The sequence below is a fragment of the Sinohyriopsis cumingii genome, chromosome 9 (genome assembly GCF_028554795.1).
Source record: "Sinohyriopsis cumingii isolate HCF-2022 chromosome 9, ASM2855479v2, whole genome shotgun sequence".
Lineage (NCBI taxonomy): Eukaryota > Metazoa > Mollusca > Bivalvia > Unionida > Unionidae > Sinohyriopsis > Sinohyriopsis cumingii.
In genome coordinates, this window is record NC_142969.1 from 29,844,792 (window position 1) to 29,863,599 (window position 18,808).

The following is an 18,808-nucleotide window of genomic DNA, read 5'->3' on the forward strand; positions in this document are numbered from 1 at the left end:
TCATATTGTTACACGCAAAGGCTCTCTCTACCGATCGAATGAAACACATTTGTGACTTTTGGTTTGAGTCCAGTAGTTTCCCTTATTTCCAAGAAATGCAGAAGTCGTTGATAACGGAAAAACTCTTAAACGCTCAAATACAATAGTACTTTTGCTCTAATCATCTAATGGCCATACATTACAAAACTATAATTTCACACTGCGTGATTTTTCTTGTTTCACAATTGTATGACCTTTTATTAAGCCCTTTTAAGCAGAATACTAGTACCTCATGCCATGGAAGACAAAGTAATTTAAGTATTATTTAGATATCATTTTAATAAACACTTATACCTAATAATATTTATGAAATTAGCGAGGTTTCATTTTACGAAACCAACCCATGATGTCATACAGGAGTGGCGGGGGGGGGGGGGCTGAACAGACAAAGCCATAGAGGCGTCCATTTTCGAAATCCAGCCTTACGTCAAGGTGTGATGAGGACGTCGATGACTGCGTTGGCATGCTGAAGTCCAAGTTCTGCCTGGTACAGGTCAGAATATTATGGTCTGCGTGTGATCCGTCGTTGTCAGATTTTTGTAAAAATATTTGGCGGTGCTTGAACACGCAGGAGTAGAAACAAACTATCTCTACGAGTCGTGAAAGAAGTAATTCATTAGTCCCCTTAATCAATTTCTCCAAGCAAATCCCCCCCCTTAAGAAATTTCCCAAACAATTTCCCCTGAAGAAATGTTCCCAAAACACCCCCCCCGTTAAGAAACTACCATGTACCAAAGATGCAATAATAATGAACGATTCTGCGTTAACCATGGATTCTCGTACAGCCAAATTATCTCGACAACGACTAGATGCGATTGAAAAATATCTTCCCGTCTGTGATACTGTCAAACAGCAACTACACCAGCATCTGGAAGCCAGAGAGGAATTTGCAGCATGTGCAGCACAGTAGCTTAAACCGGTCACGGAGTCTACTAAAGGTCTTCTTCCCACACTAGAGCAAACTGCAAAAGCAACTATGAAACTAGCAGAAAGAACTATAAAAAAGAAGATTCCAGGGAGTTTCCTGCTGAAACAGCTGCTGTTCAACCACAGTTACAGGAAGGGATACAACAGGTACTCGAGGGTATTAACCTAGCCCGTGAGGTGATCGGTGATGTGGAGGATTGTATGACAGAAATGAAAGATCGGCCGGTAAGAGTAAAAGTTGATTAATACATTTACAGAGGACGGTATTAAAGCTATCAAGGATAAAACCAAATTCTTTGAAATTGCTGCGTGCTGCGTTTGGGCTTGATGAAAAATAAAAATATGTGAAACCTTAGTAAGATGACAGTATATCAAGTATTGATGATTGGCGCAAATGTATGTACCATATTATTTACGGTGCTAAGCAAGTCGAATGTGACGATGCAGGTCATAACTCATTTAGCCGGGCAGTATATGCGTATATCGAGCAAGAAAGACAAGAAAGGGGACAAACATATGAAGAAATAAAGCATCAACTCGAAAAAGCAAGAGAAGAAAGGGAAACATCAAGAGTAAAAACTAGATCTAAAACAAGAAAAGAAAAACAGAAGTAAGTGGTCTTGACACTTGAGGAAACGGTCTTGCCATTAGAGGAAGTGCTCATAGTGTCCCACGTCCCAATAAAGTCCTTGCTGACGTTGATCGACTAGAAATTCTGATTGGTAGGCGATGCGCTCCCCAGAAATCATAAATGAGGCTGCTGAATTTGTCAACGATTGTTGGCAGGTGCTATCATGGATGTCAATGTTTATCGGGCACTTTTTTATGAAATTACCTACGATTATTAAAGCGACTAATCACGCTATTAATTAGGCAATTAGATCAGTAACACAAAACTAACATGATGATACACAGCGCTCGACATGGTCCTGAAGACGTCAGGGTAATCAATTAATGATTGCCAATCTATAAAGTTATCTACGGAGATGGACTCGGCCATGTTGTTCAAGGTCTTTTCAGAACAGTAGCCCCAAAAAGCGATTCCGATTGCAAAGCAACGAGGAATGAAAACCATTAACATTGTTTGTGACAAGGCTATTGGCACCGCTGGTGATATTGCTAGTAAAGCATTCTCTACAATCAAACGAAGACTCATGATTAATACGAAGAGCGCCTGTAGGCCGACCACATCGAGTAAAATTTCAGGAAGTTGCACTTCCATGTACCGAAGTGATGTAACCATGTATCAGTAAAATACTAAATCAAGCTGCAAGTCTGATAGCTGAAAGTGGTCTTGATCGAGTGAATCGTCGACGTCGTTTTAAATAATGACAATTATCGGGCTAGCCCGATGCAGAGATGTTTATTCACGGTCCGCTTGTCCATCAATGATCTTTGCAAAGGATGCCACTGATCACCCCGAGAACCGTAACATAACAATGAATCCCGCTATAACTGAAGTTGCACCGTTGAATGAAAATTTCAACCAAGGATTCGCAGCATAGACGTTATACGCCTACGAAGAATTTTCATGTGCGATTCCACTATCACATATGTTTGGATTCTGCCCTAACGTCAGAAAAGTTATCTTCGGTGCTAAACATAAAGTTGTACTGGTACGAAAAGCCACCAACGGTGATGCAATCTGGCGCCACGTCATCGCTGATGCTGCGAAAATAGTACTGAAAAAACGTTTATTGTAGATGCCAACAATGACGCCATCGCTGCCTCAAGAACACCGGCTGATCTCTTTCATCGACTATGGCGGAAAATCAACGCTGTCGTGTCCGGCTATAACCACATACAGCGTCCAGAGTAGTGTTACTGGGCTATTCATATGGCAGATAGCATCACAACAAGGCGTGTCTGCACCCCGTTATATATTCATAGCATTGCAGGATATCGCCCGAGTAGATTCACAACAGCGAAACCCAATGGTGTTTGACACGCTTGGGGTTAATGAAGTTTCTCTGAGGATAAACGGACAACAAGAACCAGCCGAAGAAGTGTTGCAAGATTTTTACAACAATCATGTTGCATGTGCGCATGATCTTTTGATGAAATTTATGGGGCGTGATCAGAATCATGATTCCGGTTTACAGATATCTCAGCGTGACTTCACAACATTATATCCGCTCTATTACTTCTCGCTTGAACAGTTGGATGTGTTTAGACAGTCAGTAGTCGATGTACATTTTTGAGTTCGTGTGCCACGACCACCAGCTGCAGGCTACATAGCAATTTCTGTTATATTGTAAGACAAAACAATGTTGCTCAATGGGGTTGGTAGACAAATTAAAGTCATTCATAATCCAGTGGGAAATATGTAGCGCAAACTGTAATTAGATCATTCATGACATTATAATGTCATATCATCACATCAATGTTAGTCCGAGGCCCGGCAAGATTACCCAGTTGAGATCAACGGCGTTACAGGGACCAAATAAACTATCATTGACAACAGCTCAGCTCAAGCGCTTGAATAACGCTAAACAATGAAATACCTGGATTCGGCGTGATCTTTCTGCGGATGCGGTTAGCAGCCCTGAAAAAACCGGTGGTATATTTCCACTCTTCGCGGTAATAGAAGCATTGATTGTTGCAGCTTTGTCCGCTGTTGCAAAATTCGCCACTCTTGGTGCTGATGCTGCGATGGCATTGAAGAAATCGGCAGGGCAGGGTATAAAAGCAAAAAGCGACGATCTGTGATCGGATTATGTCTGTGACTACCAGGAACTCACCATTCGTGCTACGGTAAATCCGCAAGCAGTTCGGGGCTAAGATTGCCATGAAGGTTTCGCTAAAACTTGGAACGCAAGGCGTTGCATTGTCTATTCGACTTACTTGATTCTGCTCCCCGTCTCCACATCAAGAAATTTCTGGGCCGATAACTTGTGAATGCACCAGACGGAAAGTGGCTGAGGACCACTGTGTGCTACTATGACTGCAAATCACCGCAGTTCACACATTTGTGATCTTTGATGCTCACTTATGTGTCAATAAACCTGTTGTCGATGATTAACCGGTTTCCCAACGAAGTTGTCATAGTCGACACAGACTCGTTTTCTATCAGCAGGTCGATCGCTGCATCGCTACTAAATGAGCTCGAGGAGGGCGATACTCACTGGGGGCACTGGCGAATAAACAACGAGATGATACTTGGTCATTCTGCGTTTGCAGATTATAACCCATTTCCGCGTACTTCAAAAGCTCACTCTTTTCGCAACCCACGGGGGTACCATCGGTGCATGATCCCATGGCAACACAGAAAACAGTTTATCTTAATGGCGCTGAAGGCTCTGATAAAACCACACACGCGTTAAATTTATTTAAGGGCATGGGCATAGTAGTGATAACTCAACTCATCGTCTTTCTAGGGAGGTGAAGCAGCGAGGTGTTAAATCACATATTCATTCAAGTTCACCAGGTTCATATAGATCCCTGTCATTTTGCCGATTACTGGACTCGTTGGCAGGTCGCATCGAATAGTCAGGATGTATTTCCTGGCAATCGCAACAATGAGCCTTATAGAACTTCCACGAGTTACGTAATTGTTTAGTGCGGCTTACATGTAAAGTGTAATGCGACCCATTCACGAGATCTGTTCTTGCTCAGTAATTCCTTTGCGTACTGATACCAAAACGGCTGCTCAGCAAATGTTCGATTATGTTGTTCGACGATGGCCTGATCGCAATGTAGCGCAGTGTGTCATCGTCTTTTTTCACATCGTGGAGTTTTTTTAACCACGTTACTTCACCTAGAAATTCTTTGCGTGGATCAACCTGTAGAAACTGTGGCCATATCAGGCCGCCACGCTGACAAATTCGTTCAAACACAGCTGAATTCTCGGTCGCTGTTTTAATTGATAGCGGCTCTGCGTCCTTCATCTGATGACAATGTCAACAACCGTCAGCGCAAATGTGTGCGTGTGCGCGCATGATATTTGCCGGTTATAATAGTAATATGGGACAAGAACAAAATATCTGTCTCATGAACCTATCTGGGTACGCTGACATCCAACCGTCTGTACTGAATCGTTTTAGGCGGCGGAAGTTTATATGCCATATTGGCTGTCAGATCATCCAATCGGCGCAACAGCACATGTGACACCAGCTGATGTAGCGAATTTACTGATCGCTTCACTACCCCTTCAGCATCTGATTGGGCAATAATAAATTGATTCCATATCATAACTACAGGCTATTATTTGCTAGCTCTGGAGCTACGCTCCTACCACTAGTTTACCACTCATTGCCGATCTGATTAGCCAAATGACGAGCGATTTTCGTATTGACTTATTTTTTACTGCCTTCAACGCGTGGACCAACTTCACGTTAGCGGTATGTCATTGCTGTAGATGTCGATGCTAATACGCGATGTCACAGACGTGGCATGCTTGATCGATTACATTTATTGGATATTCTTCAGGATTCTGCCGGTTATGCTCGTTGAGTCTAATATCAGAATACTTAACCCATGGAGTTGCTATTAATACCCAAGTTTAGCAGCAATATCACCATCGACAATGCTCCCGTTGCTGCTGACAAATCTGTATTTTTATGCCACATTCTACACACTTACCTGTAAGGACACGTGTACGATTCCTTGTCGTTGTTGTTAGCCCGCTGGTACCGCTGCAACCTTTGCATCGTACAGAATATAAATCCATATAATTATCGTATTTGTACAACAAGGATTTCATTGATTTTTCTGCAGCGCGAGAGCCCGAGCCAACTGAACATAATCCGGCCTTGCCCAACTAAATTAGAAGAATCATCATCGGTCCGAATAGATCTGGCAAAACTCAGCTGCTGCTTTACATGATAATGAGATGACTTCAATTAGATAAACTGTACCTGGTAGTACCATCTGTAGATGATCAGCGTTGATATAATGTTATTAAAGACTTCAAGAAAATGCAAAGTCACTGGACGAGAACGGCAATGAAAATATTCAACGACATCGATGATGAACCGTCGGTCGGTGGTTTCGATGGCAGCATTAACAATCTTGTGGTGTACAACGATGTTATTCTCGCCGTACTGACAAATCCAGCCCGATTATTATCACGAGGTAGACACAAAAGCACCGACGTGATTTAGGTCACGCACACGTGCACTAATGATGTTGATTGACACACGCTGAGAAATATTCATCAGACCTGGTGTTACGGCGACACGGATATGGTCAGGTTTAAGAACGCTTTTACACACGCACAGAAGAACCCGCATGGGTTTGTTACAATCAATCTGCACGATCATCGGTCACGATATCGCATTAGACTTGATACTATATGTATGTAACAGGTTAACCACGGATTTCTTCGCATCTTCGTACGACAAGTTCATTCTTTAGTTTACCAATTGTTATCTCGTACTGAGAGCACTCATTCGTAAGTTGCTTGTTGATCTCCGTTAAATCGGCTTCTTCGGCAGTTAACTTTTTGTTGGGCTCCGTTAATTCAACGTTTTGATCATATACGAGTTTATACGAGTTATATTCATTGTCCAGCTGATTAACACGCGTGGTTAGACTTGAGTCAATTGACGCTAGCTGTTATTTATCCGTCTGAGATGTGAGTGAAGCCACATGTTTATTTAGAGGCACTGCGCTGATCCTTTTGAAGTTGATTGTAGTGATAAATTGACGCGTTGTGGGTCTGAACGTTAAGTTCGTATTTAATATTGAGTTAGTCTAAAACATTCGCATGGTCAGATTATTTTTTAGGTACGCGGAGAGCTTGTCAATCTCTGATATTTGCTATTTGCACGTTGGTGACATCACGGAGCCGCCAGTGTTAGTCTTTGTATTGCTGAGCGTAACACGCTTTATATCCCTGTCGTAATCGGAGAGATGCTGTGAGGTCAGATTGAACGATTATGGTATAGCAGGATTCCGTGCAAGCTCATGATGAGGATTCTAGAGTATGTACTTTGCATCAACCTTTGACTTTCGCGTCATTGACAATTCTGTATAGCCGATTAAAGCTCTCGCACACTTTCATCCAGTATCTTTCGTGTCGGGTTAAATTGTCTTTTTGTTGTGCCTTTCACTGTGGGTATGTCTTATTTTCTATTGAGGACTAGAGTGCCTCTAGGGCTGAAGCCTTCCTAGGGACTTGAATTTAATAACTGTTTTGGCGTAATCTGTGATACTCATCGGTACCAACGCTGGAATCTCCATCATCGTTACTGAAGTTTACTTTGAGTCTCAATAATCGCGCAAAATTCGTGAAATCTTCTTTCAATTCCAGTACATTGCAAGTTTTCGGCCGGGGACAAAAGTTGAAAACCTTGGAGAGGAGACTTTTGTCTGAGTCAGACAACTTAACCGATGACAGATTTACAACTGTGTTGACATTTCAGTCTGCCAGAATGTTTTTCCGGAGAAATTTTGTATCCTTTTCTCTTTTATTCATGCACCTTTCGCTCCAGTATAACAATGCCATGAGTTATTGTACACTTGCCAGAAAGAACTGCCACCTGAAAGCGCGCACAAAGCTAATTTCATAGTTATGTTCAAGAACGATTGGAGCAGGCTAGTCGAAACGAAGCAGGAGAAAATGTATCATAATGCTTCGAAAGGTAACACATATTACTAATAGAGCGACCAGGTACCAAATATTAAAGATTATGAGAAATTATATATATATATATATATATATATATATATATATATATATATATATATATATATATATATATATATATATATATATATATATATATATATATATATATATATATATGGGAAGGGGAGAGTCCAAAATTTCAAAAGGGTCCAGACTTTCCTCGACAATGCAAAGCAAAATTCGATGTGTCAATTTTTTCAAAGTGCGCATAATACCCAGTACACGTGCACAAGGGTAAAGCGGTGGCCAAATATCAAGTCGCAAATGACTGTACGTTTGTTTGTATGTACTCATTGTTTTTACTTGTGGAACGTGGCTAGTACACACTAGAAACAATCCCCAGATCCGACCCTGACTTCGACATTAATGTGTAGCAATTACTAACGTGATAAACTATTATTGGTAACACTCTTGCGAGCTACATAGTCTAGAAAGAGTATGATAAAATGAACAATACGTTATTACAACAACTATTATTTCTGATATTACCAATTATACTCTTTGCTGTATTGATATTTATGTTGCTTTTCACCTTTTCATTTACCAGTTTTCTTTGCACTATTTCATTCTATTTATGTCCGTTTACGCTTACCTCATTGTACTTCTGATGTTTTTCCGGCTGTTGTAATTGTTAAATTATGGAAGGATGGAAATCACAAGTATCTGTTTTTGCGAATTTGGGTGATATTTTCTTAAACAAAATAGGACTTAAAAATTTCCGCAAACGACTTTGCTCCATAGGAAATGACGCGACCCGTAATTCATCGTATGACCTATTTACTTGTGAACATTTCAAGTAAGGACAATTTAAATCGCCTAATGATAATAAAATAAGTACTTGCCATTTGTGTAGGTAGTCCTGCTAAATTGACGAATCATCCAGCCACAAAGATCTTCTTCAAAGTCACAGTCAACTGCAAGAAAGAACAATTTGCTTGCCTTTGAGTATACTATGGGCGAATACAAATTATCCGACCTGTATGATAATGCTATTTATTCATATTTATAAAAATGATGTTAGTATTATCAATCACTGTCCGGTAGAATCCAGTGATATCGCTTTTCATTATTTTTCATATGTATAGTAATCCCACACATAACCTAAATTTAAGTTCATAGAAGCTTATATCATCAATAATATACTACTAGTAATATGAGTTGTAGCCCTTTAAACAACTGCTAAAATGACAACTGTGATAATAATAATAAATTGCTTACTTCTGCAGACTGCAGAGTTCAATGTTGTCAATATTCATGACATCATAATTTTCTATCGATGCAATTAAACGAATATGGAAAATTCCCTGCTTCTGCATATTGTTAATGTTAAGCAAAACCTTTTGCCACTGGTTATCGTTATTCCCCTCTCGCAACTGTATTAGGAGATATTCAGAATTATTGTAGACCAATACGATATTGAGAGCTCCGCTGTAGTAGTGTAAATTGTATGGTGATCGTTTTGTCATGTAATAAAATCTCAGGCATTGGATGCTGGCATCCTGCACTGCCATGCTCTCAACATGTGTTGTATGTTCTGACCAATACAGTGAACCCAATTGTAAGTATCGGTTTGTGCCTGAAAAAAAATAACATCGTGCAAAATGTATGCATAATTGCAACACATGTATCTTGTTTAAGACACACACATATACACATACACACACACGCACATAAAATATGATATGCAGCTATACTGCTTATACATCTACCAAATCTAATTTTGTTCTAACAATGAAATAAGTATATACTTTCCAAGTCGGTAAATATGTAAGTAAGGAATGAAAGAATCAGAAAGAGGGAATACAGAAAAGAACGAATTGTAAAATGGAAATATAGAAAGATGAACAATACATGTATAATAACATTGCATCATTTTGTTTTCTCCTATTATTAATTTAAGTGAGTAATTGATTAAGTAAGCTAAATAGATAATAAATAAATAAATAAATAAATAAATAAATAAATAAATAAAGCAAAAGAAGTAAACTGGTCAATGAATGACAGAAGGATAAAAAGGTATGATAGCTTTATCCATAATATTGTGTTAATTTACCATCTTTTCCCAACGATAAAGTACCACTGGAGAAATTATATGGGTCTTTCCATCCACATAAGCCGTCATCAAAACTGCAGTCAACTATAAAGACAATTTAAATTTGTCAATCACCTTTCATATGGCACATACATGTAATATTAAAATTACAAACATGTGTATTCCAGGGTTATAAATAAATGTTGATAATTAGTATATTTTCTGCTGATTTGTATAGTTAAGTTAAATATATATATATATATATATATATATATATATATATATATATATATATATATATATATATATATATATAATCAGCATTTTTTCCATGTTACCATTGATATAAGTACATTTTAATAATGTTTGTTTTTATTATGACGCTACTGTCTATAGTGTTGTTAACTGTAGTCAACTAATTCAATATGTTAAGACTTTGCCTATATTGTAATAGTTGGATTTTAACTGTCGATTTTAATTGCATTCAACAAAAGAACGAATTTTTTGTCATGTTTTGTACGTGGATATTACAAAATAACTAGTTAAGTATAATGATTTGGAACAATGTCAGAGAAAATCAGCGCAAAAGCCACTCCCACCTCCATGAAAATAAATCTATACCGGAAAAAGCTTATATATGAGTGCATTTTGATGTCTTTTTTAAATTGATCAAATCTGAGGCATTGATTTGAAAATATTGCAGCTCCTTTAAAGCATGGTTGTTTTTCATTGCTGATGTAGTTAGGATTATATTCTACCTAATAAACATAATCATGATTCTTTATACAAACCTTCCATTTGTTAAATCAGTTATTTATATTAAAGCATGTCCAAAAAACATTAATAACTGGGTGTATGCTATAATGCAAAATAATTATGAGAATTGTATTAATATTTATTCACCATGCTTTTGGTAAAGGGCACAATATTTGACGTGATATTTATTGCTTTTCTTATGACGTGTGAGATACATGAATACATGAATGCTGTTCAGTTGTAATATTCCTGTCTTAATTTATCTGATGAATATTTGTTTTATAGCATGTACACGCGTCTTTTAAAATATTTGCATACAATATATTTGGAAACTGAATCATGATGATGGCAACATCTAGTTACTGAAAATGTCCTCTATAAATAAATCATTATAAAACCCGATGTATGCAAAGGTCTTTAGGTTACCTCTTTAAAGATTGAGATAGCAATATTTGTGATAGGAAACAAGGAACACTAAATGTGGAGCGCTTTATAATGCACTAGATGTTCAGTTAAATAAACGTTTCTCTAACAATTAAACCACCCATTATCATGCCAGGTGCATGATTATCAGATACTCAAATCACTAGTAAACCTCCGAAATAGCCTCAAGGATTTATTTTTTCTTTTCTGTTCAACCTTCAGTGTTAAATCAAGCAAATAAAACATTAAAAATCTATCTCACCAAAGTTCACCTAAATAAATATTGAACAAAATCAACCCTCTACATAATGCTGTCTGTCTAAAGCAAGGATAGACATAGATGCATTTTAAGCATGCTTTCTTGTTTTCGTTGTCATTGACCATTACCTATTTCCAATTCTAATTTATATGTGGGCCGTTGAGTCCAACCTATATTGGAAAAAAGCACAAGCTCAAAGAAGGTAGCACCTATATACGCAAATATTCAACATACTGTAGGCTGGTCGACGAGAAACGATAATTTATCTCGATTGAACATGCTTGGAACGTACTCGTGACAAGGAACAGGTCATCTTTGCGTGGGTGAGTTGGTGGATGGTAAGTGATTCTGAAGGAACGTATAAAATTCATGTACCTATGTTGACGGTAACTTAAAATTAACTCTAATAACTCATCAGGAATACTGTAATTTCGTTGGAATTAGAGTTTACAAATAAAATCTTGATATTTCAGACGGTAAAGAGAACTAATACTTACAAATATTTCAGTTCAACAAGATAAAAAGTGACGATTACAGTAGAAGGATTACCAGTTATATTTTATTTAATATGGAAATATAGATTAAATCAGCAATTGACAGAAGCAGTGAAGTATTTCTTTGAGCAGATTAGCAATATTACTGCAAACAATTGTTATATTAATCATTATTGTTATAGTTGTACTTTAGAATCATGCAGTATGATAAATGTCATGGGACATTGCATAGAAAAAATATTTTTCAACAAGAAATATGGATAGAGATAAAAAGAAAAATAACGCAGACGCACACAAAAACGATGTGTTTAGTTTCACGTCAACCGATTAAAAATGTGTTTAAATAAACTTCGTTCTATTACTATATGTGCTGGTGCAAATTGCGGAAATGCGAGGTTTACATAGATTTGATTTAACAAAGTGTATTGTTTTTAATATTGTATTGTAATTATGTGTCAAAGACTTATATACTATAATAATTACAACAGACAATGGCTCTCTAGTGACGTCAATGCAAATCTTATAGTTACTCTATTTCACGCTCCAATAGATTCAGGTGAAAGATTAGACACATTTATATAATTATTTATAAGATACCAGGAAACTAACACTTTGTGTCCCGCAGACGAGTGTGCAAATATAATTGATACAGAAAAGAAAGCAACAAAACGTAATTAAAGTAGCATTCAGTGGTAGGCATGACGGGATATCCAAATTGGTAATATTAGTGCTGTGTAATTCTGTCCTGAAATCTCTACGTGAAAATGTCAGATCTTAAGCAGTACTTTGCTTAAAGGATTAAAAATTTAATATGCGGATTATTTTCACTGAATATGATGTAGTACCAACGATTATCATAGGTAAAATAGATTGTGGTTGAAATGTTCAAAGAAAACAGAATACATACTATTTTAATGAGGATGACATTTATGTAAGCTTCTGGACCTTTAAGTTTGCAGCACTGTACACCTCATGATCGCATGGTATAGTTAAATTCATCTCTTAGCCAGTTTTAATAGGGGTAGAATAAGCATAATATATTCATAACTAATTTTAGATTATTTATAACAACATATTTATGTATACTAATGCATGTTTTTGTTCTAATATGTCAGTCTAGGAAGCATATATCTTACTTCTGAGATCACCTAATTCTTGTATTGGTGCATTTCTTAATATAATCACATGTGCCTTACATTTTCTTTATATTATTAAAAATCCCTCTTTCAACAGTTATGCCGATCTGATCTGTATCAGTCGCTATACCGCTTCATTTTGTCATTATATTGGTACTTTAGTTGGTTGTAGCGAAGGTCGTACAGACATTAATTACTTCTAACACTGTCAAAGTGCTTTAAATTGGTTTGACTGACCATTTGTTTTCCGAAGACTGAGCTAGTCCTTAACTTAAAAAGGTACTTTTTCAGAGTTGTTTCTTTTTGCCCCAAAGATGTATTTATATTTATGTATGTGCTTAGCCGCTGCGAATATAACTGTAGAATGAAGCCTTAAAATTATTTTCCAACATAACATACAACATCAAATCACAATACTGATCAATACATGTTAACTTTGGTTCCTAATGGACATAATACTTTAGTCTTTCCATAGACATATGTTGTAAGATATGCAAATAATTATTAATTTATTTATGTGGATGTTGATCGTTTTACTGCCTTCGTTAGGCAACATGTCTTTAGATATGTGACATGACCTATTACATCAATCCAAAAAAGGTTTGGTACTATAGCTACCCATTTGCGGGTTTCAAGATACCATTATAAAGTGCCAAGAGTCATATTGTACATTTTAACTTCATTCACTTTTATGTCTGAGTAAATGGAAAAGTATTTGATATCTTCTTTCATGACAAATGTCTCTGTAGTCATACAATTGATTTCATTTATTGAATTTTAGTTTCTCGGTTTTTTTCTTCTTCTTTTCATTATACAACTGCCTAAAGAGTTCTGCTTATATTACCTTAGCTGCAGTATACATTGAGAAGACGTCGAAATTTGTCTTCTTTCTTTTATCATGCTTCAATAACATGCATATGTTTTCTTTGCATATATATATATATTGTGATATATATTGTGCAGTATGGTTTATAATATGATGGCAGTTTTCTTTTATTTAGTTTCCGTATCATTCAATTTAATATCAAGATATTTTAAAATGCTGAGGTATTTTGACTTCCTTTTATGTGACTTTCTTTAGGATCTAGGGCGATTCTAATTAAGTCAGTTTAGGTAGTAAGCTAGTTCTGATCCTGTAAACTTTGGTTTAAAAATCACAATTTAATCAATCAAATTCAGTAAGGATATTTTTTAAATTTATTAATATAATGTTACATTTGAAGTCATGAATATCGGAGAATAGGGTGGGTTATGTTTTCCATAAAATTATTAACGTAGATTGACTAGGGATTTAGGAAACACTACACACAACAAGGCAGTGTTAATTTCTCGGAAACATTCTGATGAGAATTGAAAATTTTCCCTAAGATTTTCTGATGACTAGTGTGGCTGGGTCCTCAGTTAAATAAATTATAATGACCAGTTCAATATTTTAATCGGAAATTCTGATACTCAGTGGGCGAATCTGACTAAAATACTCTGATGACAAGTGACCATGTGTTTTCATTAAAATTCTGATGAAAATCGCCCTGTTTTCCGTAATATTTTCATAAATTCAAAGGACCACTTACGCTCCAAAAGTAGTAACATAGTAGAGACTTAAGGACTAAATGTCATAAACATATATACATGTTTAACATGTCGTTTTGGTCAAATTTTTTAAATATTTGAAATAATTTTGGAGCAATGGATATAAATTAATAGTGTAATCTAATGTACCAATTGTAGTCGAAAACTTCTTTAACACAGCATATTTAGCCAATCTGATTGTTTTTATTGACATAAGTGGGCTGGTATCTATGCTTTGTATACCACTGAAGTGGGTACATATATTACAATATGTAATCGGAAGTAGTTAATATATTTGATCATCTGCCATAAGAAAAGTAATGTTTTTGTTTCCTAAACTTCATCAAAAATTGACAAAGTCCAAAATAATCATATTCATATTTAATATACCCCTTAAGCATGTAGTAGTAAAGTTGAGGTTACTCACCGGTAAGATTACTTACCATTGTGGCTTGAATAAATAACCTTATACGCCTTTTTGAGCAGTACAGTCTGTTGTTGCAAAGCACTGAGGAATACTCGCAAGCAAAGGATAGATCAGTCAATTCGACAGGTAACTTACTAGTTTGACTAGCGATTGTCACAGAGCATTCATTACATATATTTTTTCTTATCATTATTAATTGCATTCCCCAATAGGGAACCATACTAGTTTTGTTTATTACATTTTGTAACTCAATGGTTGTTTATCCTTCGAGGCTTAAATCATTTCTGAATAGGTGTAGAGTGGATAAACATAAATCACGGTAGCATTGACGTAGCCTACCGCCATTTTCATTAAATATTTTGTGTTTTTTTTTTTACAAAGTAATAAGATAGTAGTGTGAGACCTCACTTCATTACAAACGATAAGTGACCACTACTCAAAATACAATGAATCAGGAAAATCAAATTGGGACTGGGGGAGTATATGCGCAAGCAAGTGGATCAAAGCTGAGCGCGTACTTCCAGACCAGAATAGAGGACCGTATGCTATTAGCTTTCCACCCCCAGGTGTGTCATATTCTAGACTTCCGGAACGTTACAGTTGCACCGAGGCAGTCTGAAATTCTCACAGCACTAAACGTAAGTGGTCTAGATCTGGGAAAAATTGACGGGTTCCAAAATGCAGGATTTAATAAATATATCCTATACCCAAAGCAATGGACAAACCCTTCTTAGACACTTCTATACTGGAAGTGCAAGGAAAACAGGCAATGGTGAAGAAAGCAAAATCATTTATGAGAGTGATAGAGGCTAGAACGGTAGAGGTATTCATCACCGGCCTCCCTCTAGAGATAGGAACCTTTGAAATTGTAAACAACATAGACGGGAAACTCAAAACCAAGGTCAAATACTCTAAAATGGCAACAATATGGGGATTTGGAGGTATTAAATCAGGGGTCAGGATAGTATCAGTAGCAAAAGAGGATGCAAGGAAGATACCGACATTCTTTTACGTGATGGGATTCAGGTTTAAGAGCTGGTATTGGGGCAGTGAATGGGACATAAAATGCCCAAAATGTGGACAAACAGGGCATAGCCCTAAAGAATGCAAAAACCCGCCTGCAACATCCACTTACGCAGGCATAGCGGCAAATATTCCACAAAACCAAGTTATAAATAATGACATACAAACACAGATAGGTAAATGTATTGAGGAAATTTGAAACGACAGTGAAAGAGAAGATGAAAACAAAGAAATTGACGTAGAGAAAGAGAGTGTCGAATCCAAAGATTGGACCACAATATCAAGCCTAGATCTGACTGAAATTAGGAAGGACTCCTCTCAAAAACTCCTGAATGGGAAAATATACTGAGTCCCAATAGAACGGGCAAAATTCCAACACCTTTTAAACAGGGGCAAATAGTAGTATCAATCAGATTTTCTCCACTACAAGAAGAAGGGAACAAATTAGAAGAGGGGGTAGAGGAGATAGAAAGGAGAAATTTGGACATGTCAGGGCTACAACCCTTGACCTCCACGCCAATGAATAAGAAAAAAACACATATAAAGGAAAGCTTTATCAGGATCAAGCTCGTCACAGGGGAGTGTTATAAATGAGACAGAAAATGACACCCCGCAGACTGCAGACAACAAGAACGAAGTGAAGATTAAGACAATGAAAAAACTAAAACAAAACCAAGAGAGCGACGTTGAGACAGAACGTGACCCGGACATGACAAACGAAAGCAATGAGGATAGCGAAGATGAATGTGGGTCAGGTACAGAATACGAGACAGGTACAGAATACGAGAGCGACAGCAGGCAAACGACGGACATGGAAACGGAATTAGAAAGAGAAAACACAACAAATATAACATCTATGGAAAAAAATGAAAGTATCACGACTGAAGAAGAAACTCCAAAAACAGAAAGTATGTTAATGGGGGATTCAGTGCCCCCTAAAGGAAAAGAAAATTATTTAAAATCAAATATAATATTCCACATTTTAAATAACCTATACAATAAAATAATAGAGATATAACCATAATGCGGCAACCTGGAAGAAATAGGAAAAAAGGAAGTAAAGAACTTCTGTATAGCGTATAGCAATGTAGATAGAATAAAGAAAGAAAAACTTACGAAATTATTCATGGAACCCAATTATGACATAATATTTATACAAGAGACTCACAAAAAATTCAACAAAGACCTGATAACTTTATGTGAAGAGAAATTAAGTGGTATTCTGTTTTTAAATGATTTTAAAGGGAATGATATAAGGGGTGTGTGTGGCAACTTTTAAGGAGAGAAAAACAGAATGGAGAAAGAGGAGCTAAAAGGACAATTAGTTTAAGGGGTAGGATAAGAGATGGGGAAAATACTAAAAGATAAGCTAAATAAACGTATAGAGGAAGACATTAGGGGAAGAGAGATAACGGCTGGGAAATTTACAAAGATATATAAAAAGGGGAAGGACTATACAAAAGGGAAGAACTAAGGAGAGGGGAGAAAAATGTATAGAAAAGCTAAAAATTAAAGATAAGAAATAAATTAGGAGAAAAAAAATGTAATCCTTGATTATATTGAAATACTATGCAAGGATTTATATACATGACAGGAACTAGATAACACAACGATGGATGAATATTTAAAAGGGATATAATGCGAGATGATCTCACCAGAACATAAAATCTTATGTGGTGATTTCGTCTCGACAGAGGAAATAATAAGGAGTATAAACAAACAAACAAAAGGAAAATCCCGAGGTGGAGATGGACTCACCACGGATTTCTACATAAAATTCAGTGGTGAGTTGTCTCCCATCCTAGAATGGGTATATAATAAAATTTTCTTGAGGAATGACACAATGAAGAAAACAACGTGGGAGGGAATAATAACTCTAATCTATAAGGGAAAGGGAGATAGGGAAGACTTAAAAAATTGGAGGCCCATCTCCCTCCTAAATACTGATTATAAAATTCTAATAAAATTATTATCGGAAGAATTAAACAAGGAATGGATAAAATAGTAAATACAAACCAAACATGTGAGGGAAAAGGAAGAGATATACAGAACAATATACTAAGTATAAAAACCATAATATATTATATACAGGGAAAAGCATTTGACAGATTAGAACAGAACTACATACAAAAAGTATTAGAAAAATTTAGTTCTGGAAACAACTTCAAAAAGTGGACCAAAATACTGTACAACAAAATAATTGCAAGCGTACAGGTGAATGGAGCTAAACGGAAAAATGTGAAATTAAAAGATCAGTAAGGCAAGGTTGCCCACTATCTATGCTATTATATGTAATATCAATTGAAATTCTAATTATAAGAATAAGACTAAATAGTAAGATTGAAGGTATTAAAGTTCCAAATATAAAAGACGAAATAAAAATGCTACAGCATGCAGACGATTGTACGAACTTTATAAAAGACCAAAATTCCTTTAAACACCTTGAGAAGGAATTTGAAAAATTTGGTAAGGCCTATGGGTCTAAAATCAATCATGAAAAAACCGAAATACTAAAAATAGGGAACTGGAAGAGAAATCACTCAGGATTTCGACCACACTTAAAGAAAGAGTGAAAGCATTGTGCATTTATTTTGGGATAAGAGAAGAACAAGAAAACTATACACATATGAAAAAGAAAATAGAAGCGAATGTGAATACCTGGGCACTTACGCCATTATGTCTAATGGAATGGCCCAAGTGGCCAAAACCTACATGTACGCGAACATAAACTTTATTACCAAATCTATTGACATAGAAAATAAGAATTTGCACAAATTAGATAATGGGATTATTGACTACGTATGGGATTTTAAGACTCACTACGTAATGAAAGAAACGCTATATAGAGCACAAGAGGGGGGATTAGCACTCCCCAGCCTCATTTTGATAAAGTATACAAACATCTTAAACAGATTTTAAAAAATTAAAACAGTACCAACATCACCATGGGAGGGAATATATATTTACTGGTTTGGCTTCACAATGAGGAACACGGGGGACATATATTAAAATAGCAAACTTTTAAAAATGTTTTAGAAATACCAATAAAATTTAGACATATAGAGGAAATACTAACTAAATATAGGGATGTA

General features: G+C 36.3%; 2 protein-coding genes across 3 annotated transcripts in view; both read right to left on the minus strand.

Annotated features, from left to right (window-relative positions):
- LOC149791475 (uncharacterized) overlaps window positions 1-18,808 on the minus strand; it is a 201,556-nt gene that overhangs the window by 9,996 nt on the left and 172,752 nt on the right. The gene's annotated exons all lie outside the window — the stretch shown is intronic.
- LOC149791477 (uncharacterized) overlaps window positions 4,963-18,808 on the minus strand; it is an 82,467-nt gene continuing 68,621 nt past the window's right edge. Inside the window, exons 4-5 of the mRNA XM_089971303.1 lie at window positions 8,440-8,511; window positions 4,963-5,123 (exon numbers count right to left, since the gene is read on the minus strand). Coding sequence (XP_089827429.1) covers window positions 4,963-5,123; window positions 8,440-8,511 — 233 coding nt within the window. The remainder of the gene's footprint in view (window positions 5,124-8,439; window positions 8,512-18,808) is intronic.